The sequence below is a fragment of the Chlorocebus sabaeus genome, chromosome 16 (genome assembly GCF_047675955.1).
Source record: "Chlorocebus sabaeus isolate Y175 chromosome 16, mChlSab1.0.hap1, whole genome shotgun sequence".
In the NCBI taxonomy this organism is placed as follows: domain Eukaryota; kingdom Metazoa; phylum Chordata; class Mammalia; order Primates; family Cercopithecidae; genus Chlorocebus; species Chlorocebus sabaeus.
In genome coordinates this window covers 18,013,667-18,036,892 of record NC_132919.1, presented here as the reverse complement: position 1 = coordinate 18,036,892, position 23,226 = coordinate 18,013,667, and the positions used below count along the sequence as shown (strand labels likewise).

The 23,226-nt window shown below is 46.8% G+C and overlaps 1 protein-coding gene across 3 annotated transcripts in view; it reads right to left on the bottom strand.

The window, feature by feature from the left end:
- The window catches only part of GID4 (GID complex subunit 4 homolog), a 28,884-nt gene extending 5,741 nt beyond the window's left edge, over positions 1–23,143 (bottom strand). The window contains exons 1-5 of one of the 3 annotated variants that reach the window (XM_008010547.3): positions 22,579–23,143; positions 16,982–17,041; positions 8,457–8,564; positions 3,115–3,216; positions 776–906 (exon numbers count right to left, since the gene is read on the bottom strand). In XM_008010547.3, the coding sequence (XP_008008738.1) occupies positions 776–906; positions 3,115–3,216; positions 8,457–8,564; positions 16,982–17,041; positions 22,579–23,016 (839 nt within the window). In that variant the 5' untranslated portion in view covers positions 23,017–23,143. The other 2 variants (XM_073004731.1, XM_073004732.1) reach the window with 2 other exon arrangements.
- Positions 23,144–23,226: the final 83 nt, after the last annotated feature.

Here is a 23,226-nt window from a genome sequence, read left to right as displayed (position 1 = left end):
GCATGAAAACAATTACTGAAAGCCTAAAAATTGTGGCTACAGGGCTGGCATTTACTTGTAGATATAATTTCGTTACCACTGAACAAGGAATCTAGGGTAGGATCACTTCACATACAACAAAGTGTGAAATACTGGAAAGGAAAGAGAGAATTTTTACCTTCAGAGAGGAAATCAGGCATTTTATCATATGGTTTGCCCTCCGGGGACAGCAAGGTGCTTAAAAAGCAGCAAGGAGGCAGGAGAATCCCCCAAAAGGTGGCAAAAGTTAGCATTTAGGCAGAGTTCAGTCCTTTACCATTGGTAACACACTGACTGTCCACTCACAGGCCCCCAGGTCACGAGCCTTAAATCAAGTGCATGTCAGACCAACTCTAAGGAATGCAGCCACAAAATTTAAAAAGCTGCTGACAGCAAAATTCACACTGTCCACTACTGGATCAATTCACATTTTAGTTACTAATTCAATTTGCAAAGATTACATAAAAACCAGCAAGATTGAGATAAACATTGCCAAAAATACAGTATTGCTTAAAAGTGCTTAGAAATGAGTTCTTTCACCTATACTTCATTTTCATCTCATTTACTCTGCTGTGTGGATAGGGATAAGGCCTTATTGTGAGCAACTGGGATCACTGAAATAAGCTCTCAGCATCTAAATAAAGCACAGAATCTATACAGAGACAGGCTAAGATATTGCTTTTGGGTTCGATGAGCCAAGGGAGAGCCAGCCGGGCAGGAAACCCTCCCCGTGGCCTCTGTCCTTGGGGGTCCTCACCATTCTGAACTCCTATGGTAGTAGTAGCCCTCTATGGAGGCTGCTGACTTCTGAAAGCAGATGTAGTAGAACCCGGCAAAAGAAGCACCACTGATGTCTTTGATCGTGTGATCTGGGACCAGAAACTGTTCCTGCACACAGATGAAGAGGGTCAGTAACAGACAGCATTCTCTGACCACCCATGGGGCCTCCCTGTTAAGCATCGGGGGTTCTAAGGACCACTCCAGAAAAATATAGGATCTCATAGTCTAACCCAGACTTGCTGGGTGATGGTGGGCCCGTGGGGTCTCAGCCTCACTTCTGAAAAGCGTTCATGTGCTCCTGGAGTATTCTATATACTAAAGCAACAAACTGTGTCTTCAACTCACTAGGATCAGCAATTCAGAGAAGGTACCATGGCCGAAACATCTAATACATAAATCAATACCTACTCACCTGCCTCTCTATCTTTGAGAGACCACAGACAACCAACCTGGGAAGAGCTAGGTTTCTGCTCCAGTTCCCAGAACTGTCACCAGATGCTTGATAACATCTAGAACAGTGAGTCACTTCTGTAGGTCTGTGGACCATTCTGAGTACAGAGCAGTTGCCAGTAGCCCCTGTGATATCCCCTCTAAGAGCTTGACACCTTGTCAAAAGCAGTCAGAACAGTACTGTTCTTGACCAGGCACCTTAGGAGAGACACCTCTGCTGGAGCTGAAAGCTGGAAACCCAGGTCCTGGCAACTACTTTCCCAGAGAGATGAGGTCAGAAGCTCCAGGGCCTCAGGTGGTCTACTAAAGGACCACAGATGAGCCACCCTGGGACATTCTTTGGAGGCAAAACAACTCCATTGCTTTTTAAACAAATTTAAGACACTCTCCCATTCCTTATTCAACTTCTAAAATTGTGGCTTTTAAAATTAGTTTTAAAATTCAGGTCGGGTACGGTGGCTCAAGCCTGTAATCCCAACACTTTGGGAGGCTGAGGTGGGTGGATCACCTGAGGTCAGGATTTCGAGACCAGCTTGGCCAACAGGGCAAAAACCCATCTCTACTAAAAATACAAAAAATCAGCAGGGCATGGTGGTGGGCACCTGTAATCCCAGCTACTTGGGAGGCTGAGGCAGGAGAATTGCTTGAACGCAGGATCTCGTGACCTCGTGATCTGGCTGCCTTGGCCTCCCAAAGTGCTGGGATTACAGGCGTGAGCCACCGTGCCCAGTGATTCCCCCTTTTTTTTTTTTTTTTGAGATGGAGTCTTGCTGTGTCACCAGGCTGGAGTGCAGTGGTGCGATCCTAGCTCACTGCAACCTTTGTCTCCCAGGTTCAAGTGATTCCCCTGCCTCAGCCTCCCGAGTAGCTGGGACTACAGGGGTGCGCCACCATGCCCAGCTAATTTTTTTATTTTTTAGTAGAGATGGGGTTTCACCATGTTGGCCAGGATGGTCTCGATCTCTTGACCTCATGATCTGCCTGCCCTGGCCTCCCAAAGTGCTAGGATTACAGGTGTGATCCACTGCGCCCGGCTGATTCCCACTTCTTAAAGTGGTAAGCTATGCAAAGTAAAGACCGGGAAAGGCAACTCAAAATGATTCATCTTTATGAAAGCTGCCAAGATTTCAAGATAAAACAACTTTTTCCCTACAGACTGGGGACTAGGGGTTGGAGGTGGGTGTATGTTCTCAAAGTTATTTAACAAACTGGCTTCCTGATTTTGCTATTCTGGGGCTGTAAATATCACGTTATCAAAGCAGGGAGCACAAATGATCTTGCAGCTAAAAGCCAATCCATCAAGTCAGTCAGGTGGGGCTCTCTGAGCGCTGCTGAGTCAAAAACCCACATTCCATTCCCGGTCCCTCATTTCCTGAGCTGGAGGGAAGTAGAGGAGGTGAGACTTTCCTGACCTCTGTGAAAAGGATGTGGTGGAGGGGACCTGGCCCACGGATGGTGTTTAAGCCCGTAGAGGGATCTGACTAAGTTCAAAGGAAGTTTGGCTCTGCCTTGAATCCAAAGAACACTTGGAGTGATTCAACCTGGGGGTTCAATAAGATTCTTGGGTGGGAAAAAGGAAAAGGAGAAAACAATGTTAGAGGCGGCCACCTAGGCCCAAATCCACTTGCTACCCACCAAAAGCACAGCAAGGAGGAGCTGTCTGGGACATCAGCAGTTAACCAGTGCATGCCCTGGAGCTGTGCCCACTTTTTATAGGTGTGCAAAGACCCTGCCATGAACACTTTGCCATGATAACCAGCTGTGATGAGCACTGGACATGGGGAGCCCTTGGTTAGAGTGGGTATGTAGGTGCAGTACAGGGCCTGGCTTGTTGGGAGTCTGAGGGGCCACCTGGCGGGACCTTACCTTCCACCTCATGAAGACGTAGTCTCCATTCTTCAGCTCTTCATAATCAAAGTCATCTGAGTTAAATGATTTTGCATACTGATAAAAAGCCAGAAACTTGCCCTGAAAGCAGAAAAGAGAGTGTGCCAATTGACTGAGAGAAGGAGAGGCTGCTCTCAGAACTATGCTTATGTGCCCAGGTACACTCACCTTCCCAAGGCATGACAGCTGGAGATGTGGCTCCCAAAAGGGCAGCTAAGGCCAAGTAACAGATGGGACCCCATGGTCACCCCATTGAATGCAGACTCAACCCTGGGGCAGATACTTGGACTCCAGCTGAGGCCCCACTGCCCTACGCCTGCCTTGTTAACATGGCCGAGGAAAAGGCCAAAGGATGGGAATGGTGAACAGACAGACAAAATAAACAGATGAAAACTAAGAACAATTAATGAGAAGACCTCTGCAAGTAAATCCAAAGTAGCAAAAAGAGCCACGCAGAACAGCTTAGAAACAGCCTGCCCAGCCTCAGAAAAGAGGGCTTTGTGAAACTTGTGTCTCTGCATGATCTAGGGCCTTGGGCCAGCTAGCTAAGTAGACACTAGATACATGTGATAGCCTTGTCCTTCAATATCTGTGAGGGATTGGTTCCAAGACCCCCATGAATACCAAAATCTGCAGATGCTTAAGTCCCAGATATAAAACAGTGCAGTATTTGCTGATAACCTACACACATCCTCCCCTATACTTTATAGCATCTCTAGATTACTTACAATACCTAATTCGATGTAAATACTAAGTGAATAGTAGTTATACTGTATTGTTCAAGGAAAAATATCAAGAACAAAAAATCTATACATCTGCCAGGCGCAGTGGCTCACACCTGTAATCCCAGCACTTTGGGTGGCTGAGGTGGGCAGATCACGAGGTCAGGAGATTAAGACCATCCTGGCTAACATGGTGAAACCCTGTCTCTACTAAAAATACAAAAAAATTAGCCAGGTATGGTGGCAGCTGCCTGTAGTCCCGGCTACTTGCGAGGCTGAGGAGGAGAATGGCTTGAACCCGAGAGTAGAGCTTGCAGTGAGCCGAGATCGCGCCACTGCACTCCAGCCTGGGCAATAGAGTCAGACTCTGTCTCAAAAAACAAAGAAGAAAAAGAAAAAATCTATATATCATCAGTACAGATACAATTTTTTTTTCAAATATTTTCAAACTGTAGCTGGTTGAATCCACAGATACAAAACCCACATATATGGAGGGCTGACTCTACATTTACAACAGGAGATCAGGAATAGGTTACAAAACTGCATCTTATGATCCCATTTTTAAAAAAGATAAAAAACAAGTATACACTGTATACCCAAAAGAGATTCAGGAAGAGGTTAACAGCATTTTAGTTTTAGGTGTTGCCATAGATTACTCCTTTTCCTCCAGCTTTTCTATTTTTTCAAATATTTTAAAATAAGCATGTGTTAATTTGATAAGAAAACATCTTAAACAAAAAATCAAGATACAGAGATACTAAGTCATAGATTTTGTCACATAGATTTATTTTATTATTATTTTTTGAGACAAAGTCTTGCTCTTGTTGCTCAGGCTGGAGTGCAATGGCATGATCTCAGCTCACTGCAACCTCCGCCTCCCAGGTTCAAGTGACTCTCCTGCCTCAGCCTCCTGAGTAGCTGGGATTCCAGGCGTGTGTCACCATGCCTGGCTAATTTTTGTATTTTTGGTAGAGATAGGCTTTCACCATGTTGGCCAGGCTGTTCTCGAACTCCTGACCTCAGGTGATCCATCTGCCTTGGCCTCCCAAAGTGCTGGCATTACAGGCGTGAGCCACCACGCCCAGTGTCACATAGACATTTTTATCCTATGTAGACTGAATATATGGAATCTTGACTTTACAGCACTACTATAATAGCAACTTAAATACCACTCAGGAAAATCTGAGGGTGCAATACAATATCTCTGATTCTAGTTTATAATGAAAAAATGACAGCCTAGGTGAAGTGTATTCAACATTGTAAATCTCAGACAAACCCAGGTGCAGTACAGAGCTCCAGCAGTCCCACGTGGGAACCTGGGAGTCCTCCATGAGTGGGGAAAGTTAGGGGAAATGCTGAGTACTAAAAAAGCAGCCACAAACTGCTGGAGGAGGAAGCACTCCATAGGCTCAGCTCCCTGGCTCAACCACACCTCACATGCCAGTACCAAGGGTGGCCTTCTTAGTTCCTCTCTCACCCAAAATGTTTCAATCCAGTCTAGCAGAGTCTGCAGACCCAGATCTCTTCCAGTGTCCTAATGGAAGTCAATGGGAAAATTAAGAGTTGCTTTCCAAATATTTAATTTGTAGTCAACCTAGCCTAAAACCGAGTGTCACTGGGTTTCAAAGACTTTGCTTTTTGCAGGACCAATATAAAATGCAAAATAGAGTTGAAAGGGAGAGAGGCTGTGGTTTACTACAAGGAAGAACCTTCTACTCTGGGGCTGTACAGGACAGGAAGGAGCCATCTTGTGAGGCAGCAAGCCATGCAGGAAGAGCCTAGCGCTGGGCAGGGGTGGGTGCAGATGGTACCAGGGAGCCCTTCCAACTCCACCTGCTGGTACCCAGCACCTTCATACACCACTTGGGCTCCCCCAACCTTCTGGATACTCAGGTTATGTGCATTCTCTTGTATCACAGAGAGACACAAATGACTCTTTAGCTATTGATGTCCATTTGCTACAACAATCAAAATGTACAGAATTCAAAAAATGCTCTAAAAAGCTCAAGTTTAAATTTAAATTTAACTGAACCTCAGTATTTGATCGATCTCCTTTTCTTACTCAAGTAAAAAACAGCTTGGGGCTGGGCATGGTGGCTCACGCCTGTAATCCCAGCGCCGTGGGAGGCCAAGGCAGGTGGATTACTTGAGACCTGGAGTTCAAGACCAGCCTGGCCAGCATGGCGAAACCTTGTCTCTACTAAAAATACAAAAATTAGCCAGGCGTGGTGGCGCACATCTGTAATCCCAGCTACTCGAGAGGCTGAGACATGAGAATCACCTGAATCTGGGAGGCGGAGGTTGCAGTGAGCTGAGATTATGCCATGAACTCCAGCCTGGGTGACAGAGTGAGACCCTGTCTCAAAACAAAACTAGGCTGGGCGCGGTGGCTCACACCTGTAATCCCAGCACTTTGGGAGGCTGAGGTGGGCGGATCACGAGGTCAGGAGATTGAGACCATCCTGGCTAACGTAGTGAAACCCCGTCTCTACTAAAAGTACACAAAATTAGTCGGGTGTGGTGGCAGGCGCCTGTAGTCCCAGCTACTTGGGAGGCTGAGGCAGGAGAAGGGCATGAACTCAGGAGGCAGAGCTTGCAGTGAGCCGAGATTGCGCCACTGCACTCCAGCCTGGGCGACAGAGCAAGACTCCATCTCAAAAAACAAACAAAACCAAAACAGAATAAAACAAAACAAAAACCCCCAAAAAAGAAAAACCAAAAAAACAGGTTGGGTGCAGTGGCTCACACCTATAATCCCAACACTTTGGGAGGCCAAGGCAGGAGGATCACTTAAGACTAGGAGTTCAAGACCAGCCTGGGTAACATAGTGAGACTGTCTCTGCAAAAATAAAAGAAAATGAGCTGGGTGTGGTGGAACGTGCCTGTAGTTCTAGCTACTCAGGGTGCTGAGGTGGGAGGATTACTTGAGCCCAGGAGGTTGAGGCTGCAGTGAGTTATTATCATGCCATTGCACTCCAGCACGGACAACAGAGCAAGACCCCAACTCTAAAAAAAAATTTTTTTTTTTTTTGAGACAGAGTCTCGCTCTGTCGCCTAGGCTGGACTGCAGTGGCTGGATCTCAGCTCACTGCAAGCTCTGCCTCCCGGGTTTACGCCATTCTCCTGCCTCAGCCTCCCGAGTAGTTGGGACTACAGGCACCCACCACATGGCCCGGCTAGTTTTTTGTATTTTTTAGTAGAGACGGGGTTTCACCGTGTTAGCCAGGATGGTCTCAATCTCCTGACCTCGTGATCCGCCCGTCTCGGCCTCCCAAAGTGCTGGGATTACAGGCTTGAGCCACCGCGCCCAGCCAAAAGTTTTTTAATAAAATAAAAAAATAAAAAACATTAGTAAGCAAAGTAATTGATCTCTAGTGAAGTGAACTCAAGACAACGGTCTGCGGGAGTTCTCTCCACAGACTGCTGTGCCAGAACCAGGGGAGAGTTTAGACAGCCAGGTGTGAGAGGCAATGGGAAGAACGAGTTCTAGAATCTTCACTACTGACAGCCATTTCTGGTTGGTTTACGGAGGGTAAACCCATTGCACTTCTCCAGTGTTAAACAAAAATTCACCATCACCATGGTCAACTAAAGCAAAAGGTTACTAGACAGGCTGAGAAACTGATTTTTTTTTCTTTTCTTTTTTTTTTTTTTTGAGACGGAGTCTTGCTCTGTTGCCTAGGCTGGAGTGCAGTGGCGCGATCTCGCCTCCCTGTAAGCTCCGCCTCCCAGGTTCACACCATTCTCCTGCCTCAGCCTCCCGAGTAGCTGGGACTACAGGCACATGCCACCACACCTGGCTAATTTTTTGTATTTTTAGTAGAGATGGGGTTTCACCGTGTTAACGAGGATGGTCTCGATCTCTTGACCTCATGATCCACCCGCCTCAGCCTCCCAAAGTGCTGGGATTACAGGTGCGAGCCCCCGCACCCAGCCAAGAAACTGATTTTTGAAGACACGGTACTTATATGACAACCAATGAAAAGATCCCAGGACACTAACTCTGAGTTGTCTTGAAGCACTCACTACCGCTGAGTGAGAATGCTCTACACTTGACAGTTAAAAAGCAGGGGCAGTAGGATTTATAGGGATGTACTTAAGACAAGACTATACTTGTCTGTTAGGAGCTAGGATAAAAAGAAACGATGTGGCTCTGCCCTGATAAGCCAGCGGGAGGGCAGATTCCCACAACATCGTCTCCATCTTATGCCAGCCCCGAAGCCAGAGGTCATCACTGCATGTTTCACAGGGTTTTCCCCAAGCAGAGGTGATTTGAAAGGAATAGTGGAGAGAAGATAGACAAACAGGTGGGAAGGACAGGAGGACCCTGTTAAGATTCTGATAGCTGAGCAAAGTTCTGGCTAGAACTCTGGGGTTGCTATCATCAGACCACCATTTGCTATTTAAGCAGCAGGTCAGATTGTATTTAAACTCTTCTCATAAGGAAGATGGAACAACTGAGGTCTGTGTGCAGCGCAACCTTCTACTTGGCTGCAAAGCCCCAATAATCCCAAATAAGGGACAAGATCTCTGGCTCCCAGCATTTCTTCAGTTCTCTAACAGCCCCTGGATGACACAGCGCAGATCAGATTTACTCACCCAGTGTTTCCGATCAACATCTTCATCTGCATCCCACTTGCGAGTTAAGAAAGGGTGTTTTTTGCTGATTATTTCTCCTTCAAAGAAGGTCGTAAGGGTTGGATACTCCTATGGTGAAAACCCAAATATCAAAATAAGATGGTGACTGAGAGTTTTTAACCTTTTTACAAATGAAGAATCAACTTTGCTTTAACTTCTTTCCAGTACCTTGACACCGCTACCTGACAACCCAAACCAGAGTTAGATCCAGCCAGTTTGCCAACAAGCTGTGGCAATGGACCTGAATCGAAATCACCCAGAGAATGAAGGGTTTCCTGGATTTTGCCAGCAGCAGACAGCCCTTCTTTGACTTCACTTGTTATGTGCTAGTCTCTTAGAAAAGAATTTGGATGTTTCCACAAGTAAATTTTGAATATTCTAGCATACAAAGCAGATCATAACTTAGTAGATTTTACTTTCCAAGGTTAGAACCAAAGAGGCTCCAAAATCCCTGTGCTTACCACTAAGGCTCTCTCAAACCACTGGTTCTCCACCTGGCTCAGTCGTTTGTCCCTTTTACACCAATTCTCCAAGGTTCCAGGGGTAGATTTTGGGGTAGAATACCTTTTTTTTTTTTTTTCCTGAGACAGTCTTGCTCTGTCGCCCAGGCTGGAGTGCAGTGGCACAATCTCGGCTCACTGCAACCTCCTCCCACACCCTGGGTTCAAGCAATTCTCCTACCTCAGCCTCCTGAGTAGCTGGGATTACAGGTGGCTGCCACCACGCCCAGCTAATGTTTGTATTTTTAGTAGAGACGGGGTTTCACCATGTTGGCCAGGCTGGTCTCAAACTTCTGACCTCAGGTGATCCACCCGCTTTGGCTTCCCAAAGTGCTAGGATTACAGGTGTGAGCCACCGCACCCAGCCTAGAATACCTTTTATTTTGGCCGGGTGTGGAGGATCATGCCTGTAATCCCAGCACTTTGGAAAGCTGAGGTGGGAGGATCACCTGAGATCAGGAGTTCAAGACCAGCCTCATGAACATGAAGAAACCTCATCTCTACTAAAAATACAAAATTAGCCAGGCGTGGTGGCACATGCCTGTAATCCCAGCTACTTGGGAGGCTGAGGCAGGAGAACTGCCTGAACCCGGAGGCGGAGTTTTCAATGAGCCGAGATCGCGCCATTGCACTCCAGCCTGGGCAATAAGAGCGAAACTCTGTCACAAAAAAAAATAATAATAATTAAATACTTTTCTCAGTGTTCTATATGTTCAGAGAAACTTTTAGTAATGAACTACAGAAATGGTCCCTGAAGGTAGTCTTAGAATACCTTGATATATAGGGATACATTTAATTGTCACATGAACTAAGAACAACTTATATGAGGAAAAACACATGAACTAAGAACAATTTCTATGAGGAAAACATATGTAAATCGTGTCTGAATGTAAAAACCATGCCGTTGAAAACGTAAGCAAGAAGCCATGTGCTGGCTTGGGTGCTTTGTTAATTGCTCTTTGTTCATGCGTTAGTAGGTAGGCACCAATGATTTTCAAAAAGATTAATAAGACAAAAAGTTAACACCGTAAAAAGTCTACAATTTCCCTGCATTTGTAGAAACCAACCAACTACCCGCCCCTCAGGCTACCTTGCCAGCCCCTGGTGTCTGCCAGGAGCACGGTTATGACAGTCACTGGCCTGGCAAACCACAGATTACAGTCCTAATGTCAAGGACTGCAGAGGGCCCATGTTTTTCCTTCAGATCAGATGTAAGCCCCTCTTATTCTGCATCAAACGCCTCGTTCTGATGGCTTTGCCACATCTACCACCTGGCCTCCATGTAGCGCAGGACCTTCCTGAGAGAGGCTGCCACACTAAAAGCCACTGGCGCAGAGGCTCCCAGGAAACAGAACATCACCACCACTGCAGGTGACTCAGGAGGCCTGCTTTAGGATGATACCGTGGAGGGAATCTGTTTCCTTAACAGTGAACCTAAAATATGATAAATCTAACACTGCTCCAAATACACAAACCCCCTATCCTAACACTGTTGCTGGATTCTTCACATAAATATTTAAATTACACAGACTGAAAAAATGAGAGAGGAGAAATTTTCCTAAATGTAAACCTAATTTTTAAGGTATAAGCTAACTTTTTTTTTTTTTAGGACAGAGTCTCGCTCTGTTGCCCAGGCTGGAATGCAGTGGCGCGATCTCGGCTCACTGCAACCTCTGCCTCCCGGGTTCAGGTGATTCTCCTGCCTCAGCCTCCCGAGTAGCTGGGATTACAGGCGCCCGCCACCATGCCCGTCTAACTTTTTGTATGTTTTGTAGAGACGGGGTTTCACTATATTAGCCAGGATGGTCTCCATCTCCTGACCTCGTGATCCGCCTGCCTCAGCCTCCCAAAGTGCTGGGATTACAGGCGTGAGCCACCACACCCAGCTGGTATAAGCTAACTTTTAATTATAATCTGTTCTAGGAAAGACTACTAAGGAAAAAGTTCTCAATAAATCAGCATTTGAATTTGATATTTTAAACTAGAAGCTTTTTTTGTTTTTTTTTTTTGAGATAGAGTCTCCCTCTGTCACCCAGGCTGGACTGCAGTGGCACAATCTCGGCTCACTGCAACCTCTGCCTCCCGGGTTCAAGCAATTCTCTGTCTCAGCTTCCCGAGTAGCTGGGATTACAGGTGCCTGCCACCATGCCTGGCTAATTTTGTATTTTTAGTAGAGACGGGGTTTCACCATGTTGGCCAGGCTGGTCTTGAACTCCCGACCTCATGATCCACCCGCCTCGGCCTCCCAAAGTGCTGGGATTACAGGCATGAGCCAACTAGAAGCTATTTATATTATCAAGCTTTAATCTTTTTTTCTGAACTTCCCTGAAAGGGATAGGATGAAATGATAGAGGTTTTAATACAAGGCCAAGCCTGGTGGCTCACAACTGTAATGCCAGCACTTTAGGGGGCCAAGGCAGGAGGATTGCTCGAGCCTAGGAGATCAAGACCAGCTCGGGCAACATAGTAAGACCTGGTCTCTATTATTAAAAAAGGGAGGGGTGGAGAGGAGGTCCTAATACGATTAAAACACTTACAGTTTAAATCACTAGTTTTCCTAATGAATAATTCTGCACTGACTTCTTTGTAAACATACTTTAGGCAGTATATCAGGGTGACTACAGGGCACCCTCAAACTTTGAGAATTAAATCAAATAAATACCTAATAAATGAGATTCAGTGTGTACAGAAGTCACCGTAAAGATAAAATATTCTCAGAGCAGGAACAGGAAATTCAAGCACTTTATTACAGCCCAATGAGGGGTAATTTATAGAGCAGACAAAAAAACCATGTCAGAAGAAAGGATATCAAGAAATGAGTAGGAGAGGCAGCAAAAGCAGGAGTGAGCATCCCGTGGTGAGTCTGGCTGCTGTCAGCCATTTAAGTCCCCCAACTAATCCTCTCACTGATTCCAGGCTCACCCAAAACTCTCTGGTGATGGGTAGCACGACTTTCCATGTAGACCTGTCTTCTGGGGGACTAACATTCAATTGGCCGATAAGTCAACAGGAACTTCTGGAACACACAGGAATCTCATACTATGACAAAAGCTGGCACTTCTGTTTTTGTGAGTTTTGGTAGGTGTGACCTGTCTCCCTAGTTCAGCACAAGTGTAGTACAACATCAGCTGGAGCTTCCAATCCTTCCAAACCCAAGTGATGAGTAAATGGGGGGCCTGCCCATAGGCCCCCAAAGGCTGGGTTCCCAGGTACCCCCTGAAAGCTGCTGGTTCCCCAGAAAGTTTGCCTCTCTTGACTGACGGATGGCTCAAAAGTGCAAAAGGAATGTTATTTGACATTTATTCTTTACATTTCCAGAATTTCATTTCCAGAAGGCATAAAAACAAATTTTAAAGCTCTGTTTTGCAATGTGGCAATTCCTCAAAGAGCTAAAAACAGAACTACCATTGGACCCAGCAATCCCATTATTGGGTATATACCCAGAGGAATATAAATCATTCTACTATAAAGACACATGCATGCAAATGTTCACTGTAGCACTATTCACAACAGTAACACATGGGTCAACTTAAATGCCCATCAGTGACAGATTGGATAAAGAAAACGTGGTATATACACACCAAGGAATACTATGCAGCCATAAAAAGAAATGAGATAATGTCTTTTGCGTGAACATGGATAGAGCTCGAGGCCGTTATCCTTAGCAAACTAATGCAGGAACAGAAAACCAAATACCACCCTGGTAAGTAGGAGCTAAATGATGAGAACTCATGGGCACAAAGAAGGAAACAACAGGCTCACGCCTGTAATCCCAGCACTTTGGGAGGCCGAGGCAGGCAAATCACCTGAGGTCAAGAGTTCGAAACCAGCCTAGCCAACATGGTGAAACCCCATCTCCACCAAAAGTACACAAAAATTTAGCCCAGCGTGGTGGTACACGTTACCTGGGAAGCTGAGCAGAACTGCTTGAACCTGGGAGGCAGAGGTTGCAGTGAGCGGATATTGCACCACTACAATCAAGCCGGGGCAACAGAGCGAGACTTCATCTCAAAAAAAAAAAAAAAAAAAGAAGGGAAGAACAGACAATGGGGCCTACTTGAGGGTAGAGGATGGGAGAAGGGAGAGGAGCAGAAAAAATAACTATTGAGTACTAGGCTTAGTACCTGGGTAACAAAATAATCTGTACAACAGTTATATAGGTAAACCGTGACATAAATTTATCTATATAACAAATCTGCACATGAATGCCCAAGCCTAAAGAAAAAAAAAAAAAGCTGTGCTTGTTTGTGAATGTGAGATGTGAGGTAGCTAAGAGGCCATTTATCTCCTTTTATTTTTTGACACAAAGTCTCACTCTGTTGCCCGGGCTGGAGTCCAGTGGCAGCATCTGGACTCACCACAAACTCTGCCTCCCGGGTTCAAGTGATTATCCTGCCTCAGCCTCCTGAGTAGCTGGGATTACAAGTGCCCACCACCACGCCCAGCTAATTTTTGTATTTTTAGTAGAGACGGTATTTCACCATGTTGTCCAAGCAGTCTTGAACTCCTGACCTCAGGTGATCCACCTGCCTCAGCCTCCCAAAGTGCTGGGATTATAGGCGTGAGCCACTGTTCCTGGCCTATCTTCATTTTAGTAGATACTTTTCCACATTGTATACATGAGGAAGACAACTACTATGATTAAAACCCAAATTATAGTTTAATTAAATTAAAAATTTGATATTTTGCCAGGCATGGTGGCTCATGCCTGTGATCCCAGCACTATGGGAGGCTGAGATAGGTGGATCACGAGGTCAGGAGATAGAGATCATCCTGGCTAGCACAATGAAACCCTGTCTTTACTAAAAATACAAAAAATTAGCCAGGCATGGTGGCAGGCACCTGTAGTCCCAGCTACTCTGGAGGCTGAGGCAGGAGAATGGCATGAGCCCGGGAGGTGGAGCTTGCAGTGAACCGAGATCACGCCACTGCACTCCAGTCTGGGCGACTAAGCGAGACTCTGTCTCAAAAAAAAAAAAAAAAAAAAAGTTACCACATAGTTGTGCAACTTTGTGAATACACTAAAAGCCAATGAACTGTATACTTTAAATGGGTGAAATGTATGGTATGTGAATATAGCTCAATAAAGCTACTGAAAACCATTATTTAAAAAGAATTCTTCTACATCTAAGGCCTGAACAGGACTTGCTTTAACTCAACACCCCTGCAGCAGCATAATGTGGTTTATTTATTGCTCGACCAGGAACAGGGAACTCTGGGGAGGGTATGTGCTCATCAAGGCCACGCCATCTGCAGAGGTTCTGTTAAGAGCCTAGGGCTCCCCTTGGGTTAGCCCCCAATGAAGGCCCATTGTCAATGCCCCCTCAAAGGAGCCTGACTGCTGCTCTCGACAGGGGCTTCCTAAAGGAAGGGCTACTTGCTCCCAAAGGAGAGCTCAATGCCATTAGCATTTCTGTATACGTCTTCAAGATTTCCAATGCTACTTACCATTTCTGTGCAGCTTCTTTTTTTTTTTTTTTTTTTTTTGAGACAGAGTCTTGCTCTGTCGCCCAGGCTGGAGTGCAGTGGCCGGATCTCAGCTCACTGGAAGCTCCACCTCCCGGGTTTATGCCATTTTCCTGCCTCAGCCTCCTGAGTAGCTGGGACTACAGGCGCCCGCCACTTCGCCCGGCTAGTTTTTTTTTTGTATTTTTAGTAGAGACGGGGTTTCACCGTGTTAGCCAGGATGGTCTCGATCTCCTGACCTCGTGATCCGCCCGTCTCGGCCTCCCAGTGTTGGGATTACAGGCTTGAGCCACCGCGCCCGGCCTCTGTGCAGCTTCTTATCACTCAAATGACTGGTTTTGGAGTCAGCATTAACATTCCAATGTCTTACACACTTGCTGATTTCCTTATGACATTCAGTGTTTGTGTTCTGCACCCAGTTAACTAATGTATGTGACTACCTGAGAGTTGAGCATATTCTGTTTTAGTATCTTTTCTCCTACCACAAAAACAAAGGCTGGAATCCTGTATTTTGCTATCATTTCTACTCCTACTTGATTTGATACAATTCTCGAGTTAAATAAGAAATACCTTTTGTCTCAACAACAAACTTCTTAGGAGATCCTCAATCAGTCAAGCTTCTAATAGAAAAGCAGGAGAACCAGATAGGAACCAGGAGCCAGAAACCTGTCTTAAGACTGAGGCTTGTCAGGACTTTATAAGAGAATCACATATTAGTATCATATTCGAGTCTGTCATTTTCTCTAACACTCCCAGAACAAGTCCACTGATTGTCTTAGAGCAGGACTTTTTTTTTTTTTTGAGACAGTTTCGCTCTTGTTGCTCAGGCTGGAGTGCAATGGTGCAATCTCAGCTCACTGCAACCTTCACCTCCTGGGTTCAAGCGATCCTCCTACCTCAGCCTCCTGAGTAGCTGGGATTACAGGTGCCTGCCACCACGCCCAGTTAATTTTTGTATTTTCAGTAAAGACAAGGTTTCACCATGTTGACCAGGCTGGTCTTGAACTCCTGACCTCAGGTGATCCATCCGCCTCAGCCTTCCAAAGTGCTGGGATTACAGGTGTGAGTCACCATGCCTGACCCCAGTATTTTTTTTTTTTTAAAGAGAGAGGATCTTCCTAGGTTGCCCAGGCTGGAGTGCAGTGGCTATTCACAGGCATAATCACAGCACACTGCTGCCTTCAAATCCTCGCCTCAAGCGATCCTCCAGCCTCAGTCTTCCGAGTAGCTAGGACTACAGGCACACACCACCATGCCTGGCTAATTTCTTAAAAACTATTTGTAGCGACAAGGTCTTGCTATGCTGTCCAGGCTGGTCTTGAATTCCTGGCCCCAGGAATTCAGTGATCCTCCTGCTTTGACCTCCCAAAATGTTGGGATTACAGGTGTGAGCCACAGCACCCAGCTTGGAGCAGGAATTTTTAATTCTCAATTTCACAGATGAGAAGACTGAAAGAAGTTAAAGGTCACAGATGGAGGAAGGGGCAGCAGAAGAATGCCACCCCAGTTCCTTTCCACTGTCCCATCCAGCACAGCACTCCATCCAAATACTGCTGGGTCATCAGACCATGACAGCTGACAAAGGCCAGAGGCCCCCTGCAGCTAGGTCCAGCCTGGGCATTCCCAGCATTCACAGGGCCAGTCTAGCTACCTCCTTCCACTTCCTGTTTCCTTGCTAATGGAAAAGAAAGGATGCTCCTCCTTGCTTTCTAAAGTCCCAGGAGTTCTGAGATTTAAAAAGTTGCTTCAAAGAAAAGAAAATACTCTGCACAGCAGGTACTTCTGCTGGAAACTAGATGGTCACTTTCCTTTTTTTTTTTTTTTTTTTGAGACAGGGTCTTGCTCTGTTGCCCAGGTTGTAGTGCAGTGGTGTGATCTTGGCTCACTGCAACCTCTGCCTCTCTGGTTCAAGTGATTCTCTGTGCCTCAGCCTCCCAAGTAGTTGGAACTACAGGTCCGTGCCACTACGCCTGGCTAATTTTTTTTTTTTTTGTATGTTTAGTAGAGATGGGGTTTCACCATGTTGGCCAGGTTGGTCTCCCTACCTCAAGTGATCTGCATGCCTCGGACTCCCAAAGTGTTGGGATCACAGGCAGGAGCCACTGCGCCCAGACAGTAACTTTTCATTGTTCCTATGAACTAAGAGGTTTAAGGAACTTAAAAATCTCATTATTTATAGGACTGATGCTTATCTCAGAAACTGTTAAACTTAAGATGAGGGTGGTAGCTATATTCTTACTATTTTTTACCCCAAAAAGGGTTAAAAATAAAATCAATAGTGTTGGTTGTGACAATTTTGACATACTCATAAACTTTTCTTTAAAAGATCTGTGAATCTGTACAACTCTCAACAGGACACACTGAAACTGTCTGCTTTATGTTCCCTATACAGTAGCAATGCTCAGGAGTAGTCTGCTTTAATTAGGCCTCAAAGAGTTGAGACCGCCTGCCCTTAACCCCAGTGAGCCTGCGGAGCCTCACACCACGGACTTTCCAGCGCTGGTTCGTGTGAGTACTTACCTCAGTAAGGCCTTTAATCTTCAAGTACCCACAAAGGTAAGAGTTCCCCGTGTCCACGTGCTGAAAAGAAAGGATACGCAGCCTGTTACAAATAGATAAACTTACTAGGGGACATGCAGGAGGGTACTCTGGAAATCCTGTGAGGCCAGACTAGTGGTCAGTGAACACCTGGCGCAGCAGCCCAAGGCTCATCCAGCCTCTGGGATCTTGAGAAGTTCTCCCTACACACATGCCTGTTCTGCTGAAGCAAAGTGATCCCAAGACCCTCTCAACTTCCTTCAGCTGAATATCTTGAGACTGAAGTGCCTTTCTGGAATGGGGTGCCCACTCAAATTCATTTTCTGTGCTATCTTCAACACACGCCTCCCGGTCATCTAGAGACCCTGAACACTGCTGGGCACAGGGTCTCTGTCTCTGCCTGTACACGTGGTGTCATCCCTAACCTCAGGTTTGACTTTCTTTCTAATGTCTTTCAAGCCTTTTTCTATTTCTGTGTTGCTCAATCATTGCTCTAGGAGGTCTGCTCCTCTTCTAGTTTTTACACTAAATATCATCCTGCATTATTTCTTTATGAAATGGGCAGATTGTTCAGAAATGGCATCCTATAAAGACTTACATGGTATAAACTTCAGTTATGAACCAAAATGCCAACCAAAACTCTGACTATATTGTGAATGTCCACTCTGTGCATTTTATATGTGGATGCTGTGTTTCTTAATGAAAAGAATCAGGAGCCTAAAATAAATAGAAATAACAGGCATAGCAGACCGTGAGATTTAGCAGTCACCAATTACTGGTTGCTGAGACACTGCCGGATACTTACCCAACAACCAATTTCCTCCTTTTTCATGCTGGCAGGGCCCAGTTTTTGCTCTGGTACCTACCTACCACATAAGACTTGGTCAACCTGATGGATCTAAGGCACACAGGTGTCCCCATCCCCTTGCAAGTCATGTGTTTAGGCATGAGTGACCCATTTCTGGCCCATCAGATGTGTAAGTCTCCTGGGTGTATCTGGAAAAAAATCCCTGGCTTTTGAAGAGGCACATGAGGAAGAAATGGCTTTTTTGTCCCCTGGTGGTGACAGTATCTGCATGGAGTGCCCAGTCCTGGGGCAGACATATAGACAGCAGGAGAGAAATAGGCCAGGAAATGCTGAGGATGGTAGTATAGAAAGATGGAAAAAACTGGGCCCATCGTAGGTCTCTGAATTAACCAACCTGAAGCCACGTCACCTCAAAACTCCTCCTGATGTGAGATTTCACTCAAATCTATACAGACTTGTTCTGAATAGGGAGTTTCAGATTTCATGACAACTGGATTCACTTACAAGTTAAACCCTTGAATTAAAGCAAACCAAGTACAAGGGTACCTGCGGTACACTGAGATTTTAATGTTAAGTGAGGTCTTATTTCAAGAAATTAGAATAGTTTTGTGGCATTTATCACATTTGTGAACTTGATTACTTCCAATTACACCATAAACCAAATAGCAAGCCATGCTTAAAAACTGTAATGAACTTAGTCAACCAGATGATGTCAGTACCAAAGCAAATGAACTTCAATGAAGCCAAAGTGCCTTCACAGTTTGGTGCTGGTGACAAAGGTATTCCCTGTGAAAACTGCCAAAGCATTGTAAATATCCTCATTTGCTAACCTTGGCATTGGACATTATCTAAAACAGCTAATCCACACTAACATGGTTCAGCAAAGAACTTTTATTAAAGGACACATAATTCTAACCTGAGTCTTTAAATTTCATGTATGCAATTCTCATTGAATTCAATATAGTTTGGGGTTTCGCAGCTGCTGGAAAGGGTATCAGGTGGCAAGAATACTTGCTAATAAGATTAAAAATTGAAATGTAAATTGGCTAACATTTTGCATGGATTATCACATGCTCAAGAATCAGAATTTCAGCTTGGCCTCCATTCAACCAAGTGTCTCTCTATTTCTGCCCAAATTGATCTTGATAATGGTTGGTGAACTCAAACACACCACAGTGCATACAGCTTTTGCCAAACGGCAGGCGAGCATCTCAAGAAAGATAACAGGGCACATGTTTAGCAAGAAGGTCTCACAGCACAGCTGTGTCCAACGGCTGCTCTTTTAAATATTCCTTTCACAGCGACCAGGCCTCCCTTCTACTGCTGGCTTCTTAGATGGCAGAGGAGGAAAGAGGAGTCACAGTAAGTTGGGGGTGGAGAGGAGACCCAGTCAGAAACTCACAAAGCTTTGAGGAACTCTTTAAACTAGAATCACAAAAAAGAAAATGCTCCAAAACAACACCAACAACAACAACACAAAAAACACATGGAAAGATGCACAACATCACAGTAATTATAGAAATTCAAATCAAGACTACAATGAGAGACCACTTCAAAAACACTAGGACGGCTACAATAAAAAAGATGAACAGTGAGTGTTGGCGAGGATGTGGAGAAATTGGAACCCTTACCCACTGCTGGTGGAAATGTGAAACAATGCAGGGGCAGTTTCTCAAAATGTTAAAACAGAGTTACCATGTGACCCAGCAATTCCACTCCCAGGTAGTTATCTACAGAAATGAAATATACTCCACATAAAAACTTGTACATAAATGTACATAGCAGTATTATTCATAGTAGCCAGAAGTGAAAACAACCCAAATGTCTATCAACGGATCACTGGATAAACAAAATATTGTATATCCATTCAATGGACAATTGTTACAATGAACAATGCAATATAAGTGCTGATACATATTACGATATGGCTGAACCTCGAGGACATTATGCTAAGTGAAAGAAGCCACTCTCAAAGGGACAAATACTATATGATTATATGAAATGTCCAGAATAGACAAACAACAAGAAAAATAGATGAGCAGTTGCCTAGCATTGGAAGGGGGGTTATGGCTGAGGGTTACAAGGTTTCCTTTTGGGGTGACAAAAATATTCTAAAATTAGGTTGTGGTGGTGGTTAAACAACTGTGAATATACTAAAAACTATTGAATTGTACACTTTAAATAAGTGAATTATATCTAAATAAAGATACAAAAAGAAAGAAAAGAAAATAAGAAGAAACAAAAAGAAGCTGAGTTATAAAAGGCAGAAGTAAGTCTAAGAAGGCTGTGTCTGACAAACTAGTCCTGGCTGAAAAACAAGATGATGGGGCAATTCACATGCCACTGACTAGTCGTGATGATGACCAAGCAGCTCACCAATCCAGATGTAGGGCAGCATTCATTGGCATGACCACCACCCCCACCATCAGACATTCTACTCAAGTGGCTCCCAGTCATCCACCAGGTTTCTGCTCTGGGCTGCCTGAGACCTATCAGTCCTGCCCCAACTCAACCACAGCTTCCACTGGTTCATCATTCTTCTGAAAGGAGCTCAGAAGTGACACCTTAATGAAAGAAGGGAGCAGCAGTTGCTGCAGTAGCCAAAGCAGACTCCCCTTTGAGGCCTGGCTATCCTGCCAGTTGTCCCCTACTACATCAGAAACCATCAAACTGCGCAACAGGGACACATCCAAGATCATTCCAAACGTGACCCACCCAGGGATCTCACCTCCAAAATTCTATGATTAGGTGTAAAACAAACCAAAAAACCCCAGTACCTTCATATTCGACTCTCACATTTTAAGAAAAAGAGAAGAAGATCACCGCATTAGGCATACTGTTATGAAGATAAAAATATTTCAGCCACAATCGTTTTTCCATTATAATAAATATCGTGGTTCATGATAGAACTTTACAGCCCAAAGATATGATTAACATGATGATGCTGTTTCAAGTAAGCAGAGAAGACGATTTATTCCCACAAAGCAATATGAGAATAAATGAGTGATGAGTGCTCTGCAGTTAGCAGAAAGAAGAGAGACCCTCATTGTCTTTTGGATGGGAGACCTACTCTTCAGAAGTGAAACTATGATTTGTTTTAACTGACCAAAAGGAGAGCTTGAGGAACAGATATACGGTACATTCCACCCTCACACCCCGGGGGCGGGGAGGGGGGCAGTGGGGCAGCACACAGTGCCTTTCAGAGGGACAGGTGTTTGGAGGGGTTTCTGGGAACAGCCTGGCAGACGAGGTGTCAGACTAAGGAAAAAAGGGCAAAGGAAAGGGGTCCTCGGGCAGGCAGGGGTAGGTATAGCGGAGGAAGAGTTTAGTAGGGAAGGGAGATAAAAAGGAGTATTCATGGTGGCTCAAGTCTGTCATCCCAGCACTTTGGGAGGCCGAGACGGGCGGATCACGAGGTCAGGAGATCGAGACCATCCTGGCTAACACGGTGAAACCCCGTCTCTACTAAAAAATACAAAAAACCAGCCGGGCGATGTGGCGGGCGCCTGTAGTCCCAGCTACTCGGGAGGCTGAGGCAGGAGAATGGCATAAACCCGGGAGGTGGAGCTTGCAGTGAGCTGAGATCCGGCCACTGCACTCCAGCCTGGGCGACACAGGGAGACTCCCTCTCAAAAAAAAAAAAAAAAAAAAAAAAAAAGGAGTATTCACCACTGCTACTCCATTTCAGCTGGCAAAAAGTGTCAAGCCTGAGAGGAGTGAGGTGTGGGAAAGGCCCAGACAGGTGAAGCTGTACTTCCGAAGCTGATCAGGGACTGGCAGCAGGTATTCAGGAATCCAGGTCAAATGGGGGGAAGCGACTGGACATGAACTAAAATTGGGTGAGTTAGATTTCCCAGTACGTGGGTACCAGAGACTGAGAGGAAGCCCTGTGCCTGTGCTGAGAACAGTTAAGAATAGGAAAGAGGGTCCCCTGGAACCAGGATCGGGCAAGACGAAGGTATGGGATGGGGGAGTCTGGATAGAGGCCAGGAAGACTGGGAAAAGACCGCAAGTGGTCCCAGAGCAGGGGCAGAGGCCTGGGGGTAGAGAAGCTGGAAGGAGTTGGGTGCCTGGACCATGAAGAGACAGAAGCAGTGAGTGGAACAGGGGACCCAGGAGGCAACATCCCAGCAGACTGTGAGCGGCACTCAGGGAGTGAGTGCCTGGTCTTGAGGTGGGGCCAGAGCCTGACCAGTCAGTTGTGGGTTAGGCGCTCCCCCGTCTGGGGGTCTGATGAAGCCCTCCTAAGGAGATCTCAGGAGCAGGAAGACCCCAGGGTCTGCGGATTCCTGGGACTGAGGAAGGGGCGGGAGGGCATGTCTCAGGTCTGAGAGAATCTGACATGGGCCCAGACACGGGGAGGGTCCCGAGTCTGGTGAAACCAATGGAGAGTGCTTCAGGGTCTGAAAAGGGCTGGTGGCAGTCCCTGATCTAGGGACGACAGGTCATGGGGAGGAAGGACCCAGGCCTTTCCCTAGTCATGAGGGGCTTCCGGATCCCAGACGGGCCGGTCACGGGCTTCAAGTCTGGGAGTGTTCGGGGTCTGCCAGGAGCCGGTCACGACGGGCTCCGGGTCCGAAGGGGCAGGTCAGGGCTGGGGCTCGGAGAGTGTGAGACACAGGCTGGGCAGGTCCCGGGTGGGAAGCGCCGGGTGCAGGAGGCCCCGGCGGCGAGGGCCTGTTCCGCGGCTGCGGGCTCGAGGAGCCGAGGCGGGCACGGCCCGTGAGCGCCGCGAGGAGGCCCTCGGGCCTCGGCCCGGCCCGGCGCTCACCTGCAGCACCACCTCTACGTCGTACGAGTTCCCCTTGCTCTTCTGGTGGCCGCGGAACTTGGAGCCGCTGTAGAGCAGACTGGTGGCCACGCCGGGCTGCTGGGTGTTGATGGGCGGCGGCGGGATGAGTGAGGCCGCGGAGGCAGCCGAGGCACCGGCCGGCGGGGGACACTCGGTGCGGACGGGCATCGCGGGGTCCCCCGGAGCCAGGGCTGGGGGGAGTGGGAGAGGAACCGCCGCCGCCGCGCGGGAGCCGAGGAGGGTGGCGGGGAGGGAGAGGCCGGGGCGCGCACGCGCGGGGTGGGGGCGGGAGGGGCGACCACCCGCCCGCTGCCTGCGGACCAAGCGCTCTGGCCGCCACCGGGACCCAGGGACCTGCGAGCAGGGCCTCCCAGTCCTGAGCTGGGTCCCCCTCCCGACTTGCCCTCGCGCACACATACACACACAGAGACACTCACAGACACACTCACACACGCACACACACACCCCGCCCCTTCCGATTGGCTCGGGCGAGCCTCGGGGGCGGGAGCAGGCTCACGCGGCGCTTCCGCCCATTGGCGGGAGGAGAAAACACGTGGCGGGGTGCGCGAGCGGCCCGCTGGGACTTGTAGTCTCCTCGCCGAGGCACGGCGTGGAGGGGGCGGGGCG